The 10,103-nt window shown below is 43.2% G+C and overlaps 1 protein-coding gene across 3 annotated transcripts in view; it reads right to left on the reverse strand.

Annotated features, from left to right (window-relative positions):
• SLC36A4 (solute carrier family 36 member 4) overlaps positions 1 to 9,687 on the reverse strand; it is a 108,806-nt gene extending 99,119 nt beyond the window's left edge. For 2 of the 3 annotated variants that reach the window (XR_011339717.1, XM_069883409.1), the window contains exon 1: positions 9,647 to 9,681. Coding sequence is in view for 1 of the 3 variants with exons in the window: in XM_069883409.1 (XP_069739510.1) it covers positions 9,647 to 9,674 (28 nt within the window). In the remaining 2 variants the exon portion in view is untranslated. Of the gene's footprint in view, positions 1 to 9,646 lie in introns of all 3 variants that reach the window. The other variant, XM_069883411.1, reaches the window with a different exon arrangement.
• Positions 9,688 to 10,103: the final 416 nt, after the last annotated feature.

Below are 10,103 nucleotides of genomic sequence, written 5' to 3' on the forward strand. Positions count from 1 at the left end.
AGCATCTATGCGAATTCTAGGTTACTTCATAAAAAAGGTTTCTTCCCTGTGTACACTAGAGATATACACAATTCAGTTATTTTTCACTCCACTGTTACAAAATAAATAGATCAAAAATGTTTATTATACTTTTACTAGACCCTTGACCAAGATAACCTGCCTACATTCACTCTCACAGAGCATATTTTAACCTGCAACTTACTTTGCTTGCCTTCAGCAACTTCATCCATTGCCACTGCAGCCAAGGTTGCCATTCATCTTTCTTGCCTACTCATGATTAGCAGATCCAGCAATACATTTTCTCTAGTTAGCTCATTAAGCACTTGCATGAAAATCATCCTACAAAAGCATTCCAGAAAAATCTTCAATCCCTTGGGTCTTGCTACATTACCTCCCTTGGAGGTATTAGGTGGTAAAAGTTCCGTATGCAAACCAGGACCTGTGAACAGAAGGCTTTCTCCAGTTGTTTAAAGAAGGCTTCACCCACCTCTTCTTCCTGACTTGGTGGTCTGTAGCGACACACACCTTTCCATCCCCCTGGCTGCCCTTACCCCTGATCTTGAGCCATACGCCCCTTCATCCCACACAGCAGTAGACTGATATGACAAAAAGCAAAGCATTCTTGGATGTAAAAATTAAAAGAATAGGAGAAAGACAGGCAGGTCAGACCATACATACTGTCTTGATTTACTTAAATTCACTCTATTTGTCACAGAAGACTAAGAAGAAAAGGATGAAAGAGAGCCTATGAAAAGGAAGAGATGCTGTCCTTCCAGGCTGAATCATCATTGGAAGAGAAGTCAGCCTCTTCACCTACGAGACTGAATGCCTGACCATTACCCCTTTTCTTCACCTTTTCCTCATTTGACTCTCTGCTTAGGAGCAAAATTATGGCAGTAATGGGAACCATAAGCATTCTCAAACAGGCAGGAAGAAAGCTCACACTAGGAGATTTACACCAGCGATGCAGCACAAAACACCCTTGGTTGATGGGCGTGTTCCTGCCTCTCCACACTTCACACCATACATACTATACTTGCATATTTAAATTCTTAAGCCCCTTCATGCGTCACTTCCAAAATATTAATTCTTTTGGGGAAAATAATCCTTTAACCACTTGAAATATCAATAACCACCGTGCTTTCTAGGGATGCCTCCCAGAGAGACAGTAGGACACTTGGGTGGTAGACTACTACTCCGCCTGCTTTTGACAATGATAAACTTGAGTTTTAAGATGTGTACATTATACAAGATGTATTATGTGAGCACGATGCAGCTTTTCACCACTGCCTGTAGAGACACAAGAAGGAGCAAGGCTTTTGAACTATAAGTATACTTAGATAGGACATAGGGAAGAAATTTTTTAGGTGGAGGGTGGTGAGACACTGGCACAGGTTGCCCCGAGAAGTCGTGGATGCCCCATCCCTGGAATTGTTCAAGGTCAGGTTAGATGGGTCTTTGAACAACCTGATCAAGTGAAAGATGTCCCTGCCTGTGGCAGGGGGGATAGAATAAGATGGTCTCTAAAGGTTATAAACCCTTAAAAGGTTTATATTGACTGTGGGTATGGAGTAAAAACTTTTCATGTGACTTTAGTAGGGAAGCTGGTAATCTTTTTTTCTGCTTCACTGTAGTGGGTCACGTGATTGGATGCAATCTCAGGATGTAAATTTTATGGTGCAAGTTCTGTGTGAAAAGTCACCATCTTTCCTCTAGTTCCCTTTAAGTGCTAGAAGGCCACAATAAGGTCTCCTTGGAGCTTTCTCCAGGCTAAAGAACCCCAACTCTCTCAGCCTTTCTTCACAGGAGAGGTGTTCCATCCCATTGATTATTTTTGTGGTCCTTCTCTGGACCTGCTCCAACAGGTCCATGTCTTTCTTGTACTGGGGGCCCCAGAGCTGGAGGCAGGACTCAAGGTGAGGTCTCATGAATGCTCAGGAGAGGAAGATCATGTATGGTGGCAATACCATTTCCTAAGCTGAAAGAAATATCACAATAGTCCTTTTTTAAATTTTGCACGATGACAGATCTTGCATTTCCAATCATACGCTGCTGGAACACAGTGACTTCCCCTCCATAAGCAAAAACTATTGCTATGCAAGTCACATACACTAACCTTGACCAGCCTTGAATTTTTGTGATGGAATATTTTGTACTCATGCTGTTTCTTGAGCTTTCATTTAAATGATTTCCCATATAAATCATCTTCAAGCACACATAACTTTTACAACATGTTCTTCTTTTTCCATCTCTTCATTCTCTGCTGCATCCACTAAATTACCTCCACAACAAAATAACACATAAATACTTTGGGTTTGATGGTTTCACCATTGTGCATTTGCCTCCATGACATTACATTTCTTCTCTGCCTCATAACTATTCATTTTTTTTCTGCATACAGTACAAATATCTATAAAATTTTCTTTGCAACCTCTACTAATGCATTTTGGTATACACTGTTCTGTACCTGAACCACTCTCTAGACCATCTAAGTCTCAAGATTCATTGACAAGATTCAGGAAGACCCATAAAACTGTGAAAAACTGCAAAAGAATTCTCTGAACCACAGCACACAGCCTCACAACTGAGAAAAATAACAGTAAGCATGTGCTCTTGGCATATTTTCTTACTTCAACTTCAGTTCGCTTCAAGCACAGTTGTGCTCCTTCTCCACTGCAAGGTCTTCCACACTACACCATCATCTTAACCCAAAAGAAAAGCAACAGTGAATTTAATACAGCCCCCACTTTTTAACTCAAGCCACTTGGGTAAAGCCACTTTCCTTTCAGGGAAAAAATGGTGTCTACACATACTTCTCATAGTAGTTTGAATATTTATTTCCATTCCAAGTTCTGGGGAGGTATGAGCTACATATTTTTTATTACCTGTTTTAACACACCATCCTGCTATTTTATTAACATAATTAATGCCATAGAACATCCCAGTTTCATACTCAATCGCCCTCCCAGCTGAAAACCATGAGCCACCACAGATAATGAGAGAAAAGTAATGCATAGTACAGAAAAAATACTCACTTTGAAGAGTGCATTAATGTTTTACTTACAAAGTGGCTCAATATAGAAGGCAACACATTTCATATATAACTGGTGTCTCAATTTTATGGAACTTCCGCTTAGAAAGGAGCAGCTGGCATTCTGGAATCACTACATGCAAGCACTGAAAGTTCTCTGCACATAGCACTTTCTGCTACATACTACAGTTACCTACACTCTGCTCTCAGCACACATCAAACTAATCTGCCCATCATCACTGGTCTACATGTTGAAATGAATGACGACTTGAATGTCAGCAATAGTTAATAGGATGGCAATATCTCAATCGTTTCTTCAAACGTTCTTCTTTCAAACACAGCTAAGGAGAAGACAGAGAATATTCATGTGCCAAGCCAGTAAGCATTAAAACAATGTTTTTACAGTCCTTATGTGAAGCACGTACCACCAGCTGTTGCACACAGAAGGGAAGATCACACTTTACTTAAAGTTGAAAATGTGTCTATTTGACCACAAAAAAATACGGTGATTTTCCCCAAATGTCCCACTAAAAAACTACTTTCAATTATAACAAACATCTGTATGCTTCTTTTTACATATACAATCTTTGCCAACATTCGCTGCACTGTATTCACATTGCATAACCATTTTTATTGCTATTAGTTTAACACAGTGTTGTACTAAACGTAAAATTTCTAAAATGCTGATCAAATTTATAATCCTTAAAAGACAGATGTCCATCTGATGCATCTCAAAAATACAACCAGGACTTCCAAAGCTCCAATACCACTGCTATCAGCTTTTCTCTGAGGTGGGAGCTGGTCAAAACAGCAGGAAAATTGCACACAACTAGAGCACAGTAAGGGCCTTAATTAATCGTCTTCTGTTTGTGGCCTTTTTTACTAGATGAGAGACATTTATTTTAGCCCAGTTATTATGCAGACATCTATTTGACTGAGTATATGCTTGGAGACAAAGAAATTATTTTTTAAAAAATAAGATTCAAAGCAACAACTTTTACCAAAATATAGGCAACAGTAAAGAAAAGCATTACTACTGTTCAATGTACTAACCCATATAACACAAATAATTGTATGTCCTTTAAGTGCATAGGTCATAGTAAGTCTTGAGAAATTTTGTGCACTGCTGCAGACTAAATCTCTTGTGTCTAAAATATACTTGCAGGTCAGCAGAAAAAAAAAGTACAAATCCAAACTATCCAAGGTTAGCTTCTGAAGAAATTAAATACAGACTAAAAGAGTCTAATCTTAGACCAAGCACCCAGCCGAACACTGTGCCTATGAAATTCCACATCTAATACAATTTTTTTTCTCCTTGTGCCTCCATAAAAAAAGTCTTTTCAGATCAAATGCCATCTTCAGATTGTCTTTAACAGTTATATTTCTCACTCTTTCTGCTTTCTCCTGTGAAAGCCCATGTAAGCAGGATGCCAAAAAGCTCTGCAAATACTGCTACTATAAAGCCAGGCAACACATCACCTTCTCCCAGAATTACCACTGATTACCACTGTTAAACTGATTCCTTAACCCACTGGAGAGATAAATCACTGATGCATTACAGCTACACATCACATTATAATCATGCACAAATATCAACACTGAATCCTCTCTGAAGAATTTCAATCACTAGTCAACCACTAGTTACATAGCGAGATTAGATCTGTACTGTTTAAATTGTTATGACCAGTATTTCCAGTTTTGTATCTTACAGTGTATTTTTCCATCTCCTATAATCTGACATCATCCTGCCAACATTTATGGACACGCCGCCAAAGAAACCTTTGATGTGTCAGTAAATGAACGTTATTCTGAAGCTTTTATAGCATATTTAATTAATCTTTTGGTTCAGAAGCTCTGCAAAGAAATGAATTTTCACCAATAACTAATGTTAATTTTTCTATACTGCTCAAGCAATTTACCCTTCCAAAATTACCTGAACCTCTTAACACCATAAGGGATAAAACTTGACTCCATCATTTTCATTTTATGGGTGAAACAGAGGCAAAAGGATGAAGCAGTTTGTCAGGGCTGCACAGCAACTTAAAGGCAAAGGAGATACTAAAAACAAAGCCAAATATATCTCCCATTGCTCCTTTTAGAGGTCACCTGCCAGACAAACTCCCATCTAAAACCCTTTTTCCAAATCCAATTTAGCAATACAATCTGATTACTTCCTTGAGGCCTTTGAAGTCAGTGTCATTCAACAGAAAGAACTGGATTTGGCATGTAAGCATAAAAAGATTTCGAGGCCAGGATATAGCTTATCGCTGTTTATATCAGCTGGTTTTGCTCATTTATGGGAGAAGTAACATACAGGTCTCGTTGGAGCATGACTTCATGTGTGCATCAAACACTTGGCAAAGAGGGTCTTGTAGATACTTCACTGATCAGCCACAATTGCTACACAAGAACATGCTAACAGCACAAAATTCCCAGTCCCATGAAATGTGTTTATCAAATAGAAGGTGACCCAGTGCCTCTGTAATAGGGATAAAGATTCCACTTAATAAGCAGCTGTTTTGACTGCTGTATGGAAGAGAGAATCAGAACCACTCCATCTCTACGCTGGCCTAAAATGTGGGTTTATGCTAATATTTTTTTCACAGGTTATAGAATGCGATATTCATGATCCAGAGGGCATGCCCAGAGCCTCTGTCACCTAACCAAGCCTGCGGCTACTTTTGCAGGACAAGATTAGTGATCAAGTCTCTGAATAGCAAACAGTCGATGAGACATCACTACAGTGTAACATAGAAAACACACTCATAGTTAGCCAACCACGACCACTATGACAACAGGAGGGGCTTGGTGTCCTCAGCAATCGCTGATTTACAGACAATTTATCTTCTTAACGCTGTGAAAAAGCTTTCCAATTCAGTGTTCTGAACTAGGGCTCCCAGTAAAAAAAGAAAACATTGTCAATAAGTATTTTCAGAACCTGCAACTGGCTCAGTACACAGCTCACTGTATAACCCTCAATTACTCCCTCAACCAGAGAAAGAAATGTTTCTCTAGGACCCAAACTTCAGCCTATAAATAACCTTAGCAGCATTTCTCCAGAACGCATCAAACTGTAAAGCAAAGCACAGAATGCTGAATCTGGCAGGATCTACCCCTTTACTGAGCCGCATGTTTTCACAACTCGCGAAGAAATGAAGGAGCTACACAAAGTGACTGCGAATGGTAGTATTAGAGGCACGCCGGTCCACACCGATAAGCTTACGTACATTTTTCTAGTTCAAGGGAAGCTAAAAGATAATCCTACTCAGCTACACAAGCCTGCTCTCATTTTATTTTCCTCTACCACAACTCCTACTGAATACAAGAAAGAAGAACAGACAACTCCTCTCCTCCCACAACTAAAAAGTATTTCCCACAATGAACTCTCCATAGAGTAAAATTCAACTATTTTAAAACTCCTATTAAACACTAATAATTACATTTTCCAGAGCAGTAAAAGTTAGCATTAGCTTTTTTGGGGGGGAGGAGGGAGGTAGGGTATATGTGCTTTTCAAGAACTTTAAAGCAGTACTTAGTGAACATATTTTAATCACTCTGTATTTTTACTTCAAAAAGACATGTTTATGCTATTATTTTTCTCCAATATAGACCGTGACTTAATAAAGTAGATTCATTCTGATTCATGGTAGAATTTACCAATCCTCACAAAGGTTATTTCTAAATGAATGCTGAATGTCAATAATGGCACTCAGCAAGCTGGAAGGTTTGTTTGCTTTTGCGCTGTTAACTGTCAAATCCGTAAAATTAATAAAAACAGACATGAGTTATTAAACCAAAGCAGACACAGGCCTCCATAGTTTATTAGACACTTTCAGAAGAGCGCATTTACCCCAACCCACAACAGATCATTTACTTAGCAAGATGTTAGCATTAAACAATCGACTGCCCTGTCTAGATCAAGCTACACATTTCTACAGGATTAATACACTTGCAAGTGATGACACATCAGTAAGACATAAACTTTATTAAGTATTCACAGAATCATGGAATAGAATCATAGAATCATAGAATAACCAGGTTGGAAGAGACCCAACGGATCATCGAGTCCAAGCATTCCTATCAAACACTAAACCATGCCCCTTAGCACCTCATCCACCCGTGCCTCAAACACCTCCAGGGAAGGTGAATCAACCACCTCCCTGGGCAGCCTGTTCCAGTGCCCAATGACCCTTTCTGTGAAAAATTTTTTCCTAATGTCCAGCCTAAACCTCCCCTGGCAGAGCTTGAGGCCATTCCCTCTTGTCCTGTCCCCTGTCCCTTGGAAGAAGAGGCCAGCACCCTCCTCTCCACAACCTCCTTTCAGGTAGTTGCAGAGAGCAATGAGGTCTCCCTTCAGCCTCCCCTTCTCCAGGCTAAACAACCCCAGCTCTCTCAGCCGTTCATCATAAAGCCTGTTCTCCAGCCCCTTCACCAGCTTTGTTGCTCTTCTCTGGACTCGCTCCAGAGCCTCAACATCCTTCTTGTGGTGAGGGGCCCAGAACTGAACACAGGATTCGAGGAGTGGTCTCACCAGTGCCAAGTACAGAGGGAGAATAACCTCCCTGGACCTGCTGGTCACGCCGTTTCTGATACAAGCCAAGATGCCATTGGCCTTCTTGGCCACCTGGGCACACTGCTGGCTCATGTTCAGTCGGCTGTCAACCAACACCCCCAGGTCCCTCTCCTCCAGGCAGCTTTCTAGACAGACTTCTCCTAGTCTGTAGCACTGCACAGGGTTGTTGTGCCCCAAGTGCAGGACCTGGCACTTGGCCTTGTTAAACCTCATGCCATTGGACTCGGTCCAGCCTGTTCAGATCCCTTTGCAGAGCCTCCCTGCCCTCCAGCAGATCAACACTTCCACCCAGCTTAGTGTTGTCTGCAAACTTGCTAAGGGTGCACTCGATGCCTTCATCCAGGTCATTGATAAAGACATTGAGCAGGGCTGGACCCAGCACTGAGCCCTGGGGAACCCCACTTGGAACTGGCCTCCAGCTGGATTTCACACCATTTCCCACCACTCTCTGGGCCCGGCCATCCAACCAGTTTTCCACCCAGGAGAGTGTGCGCCTGTCCAGGCCAGAGGCTGACAGTTTCCGAAGCAGAATGCTGTGAGAAACTGTGTCAAAGGCTTTACTGAAGTCCAGGAAGACCACATCCACAGCCTTTCCCTCATCCAGCAGCCGAATCGTTTTCTCATAGAAGGCGATCAGGTTAGTTTGGCAATAGGACCAAATCATTTTAAACACTGTGAAACCTTATCAGGTGTTTATCTGCATTTTAAACACTTAATTTCATTAAAAAATCTGGCTCTAAGGGTTCTCCCAAACTGCAAAGCTGTGAACCATAGTAAAAAAAAAAAAACTGGCATTTCTTTCTGCCACTTTCGCTCTGCAGGTAGCAATCTCTCATTTCAAGGTGGACCTAACTCTGGGACAATAAAATCTGAAACACTTCTGCTTCCCAGCCAAGATGAAACCTTCAGATTGCAGTGAAACATTGCTTCGAGATGAGACTTTCAGTCTGCCCGAGCCAGCTCAGAATCAGCCATACTTAATTAATTAAACCTGCTACAACTTATTTCATTCATCTACATGATACAGAAAAACCTGGCAAATAAAACTCCCTAAGACTCCTTTTGGAGTGTTAGAAGGTGAGCACCCTTGATCAGGCCTGGGAAACAGGAGGGAGCGATCTCCATCAGTCCTGTGCAACAGACCAGAGCTGGGTACAGGATGTATTTCTGAATTACATACATGTGTATACATTTTCCTAGAAATGCCATGCATATTCTGTTACTTTCCAGGGATTAATTTTCACGTTATGAACTCTGCAACAGTCAAAACTCTTGCTAATTCGGAGCTGGCTCCAGCTCTGTCTGACCTTGCGTTTGAGTCAGAGAAAGGCTGCGAACAGAGGTGATTACAGAGGAAGAGACATCTGTTCAGCACAGATCATACTGAATACAAGGCATTATCATTTCCAAAAAATGGACAGTGTTGGGAAAAACACTGAAAACATCCTGTCAGAGGGACACTGTCTAACTTTTAAAAAATACACCTACTTAGATGAAAGTTTACTTCAGCTTTAATCAAAAATATTCCACCTTTTTATAGTAATTATTATTCCTTGCATCAAAAGGACACGCAAATCAAGAGGTGACTATAACTGTGCCCTCATACACTAAGACTTAAAGCTCCGAGGAGCAAATAGCGCAGCCACCAATCCACCACGCAGACCACGAGCCCCCAAGCTCGGCTGAAGCATCCCCTAACGACGCAAACGGAAAGCGCTTCCTAAACTTCTACGCCAGACCGCGACTTCCCAAGGAAACCGAGAGGCACCAGGCGGGACGGACGCGCTCGGGGGTTTGGAGGGAGCCGGGAAGAGAAGCCCCGCCATCCGCCCCGCGACGTCAAACGGCGCGCACCCCTCCCCCAGGGTGGGATGGTTCATCCCGCCCCGGTGCGCCGAGCGCAGCAGCGCATCCCCCTCCTTCCCCCGGGCCGAACCATTCCCCTTCTCGGGGGGGGGGGGGGGGGGGGAAGGGGGTGGTGAGTGGAAGTCGGCCGGGCGCTCCCCACGCTCCCGCCGCCCCTCGGCCGCCCCGCGCCTCACCCAACTCCTCCCCTCCGGCACCGTCCATCGCCCCGCCGGCTCGGAGCGCGCGGCGTTGCGCATGCGCCCTGCGGGGGAGGGGGGGGGGGGAGGCGGGGCGCGAGGCGGGGCCTGGGCCTCTTACGGGTCCGGAGCGGCGGCCCTTGGAGCGCCTGGGCCGTGCGGTGTGTGAGAGGGCGGGGCGGCGTGTCTGCCTGGCACCCTTGGAATCATAGATCATAGAATGGGTTGGGTTAGAAGGGACCTTAAAAATCACACAGCTCCAGCCCCCTGCCGTGGGCAGGGACACCTCCCACCAGACCAAGCTCAGAATCACAGAGTCACTAAGTTGGAAAAGACCCCCAGGATCATCAAGTCCAACCATTCCTATCAAACACTAAACCATGCCCCTCAACACCTCATCCACCCGTGCCTCAAACACCTCCAGGGAAGGTGAATCAACCACCTCCCTGGGCAG

Source organism: Phaenicophaeus curvirostris, chromosome 1 (assembly GCF_032191515.1).
Source record: "Phaenicophaeus curvirostris isolate KB17595 chromosome 1, BPBGC_Pcur_1.0, whole genome shotgun sequence".
In the NCBI taxonomy this organism is placed as follows: domain Eukaryota; kingdom Metazoa; phylum Chordata; class Aves; order Cuculiformes; family Cuculidae; genus Phaenicophaeus; species Phaenicophaeus curvirostris.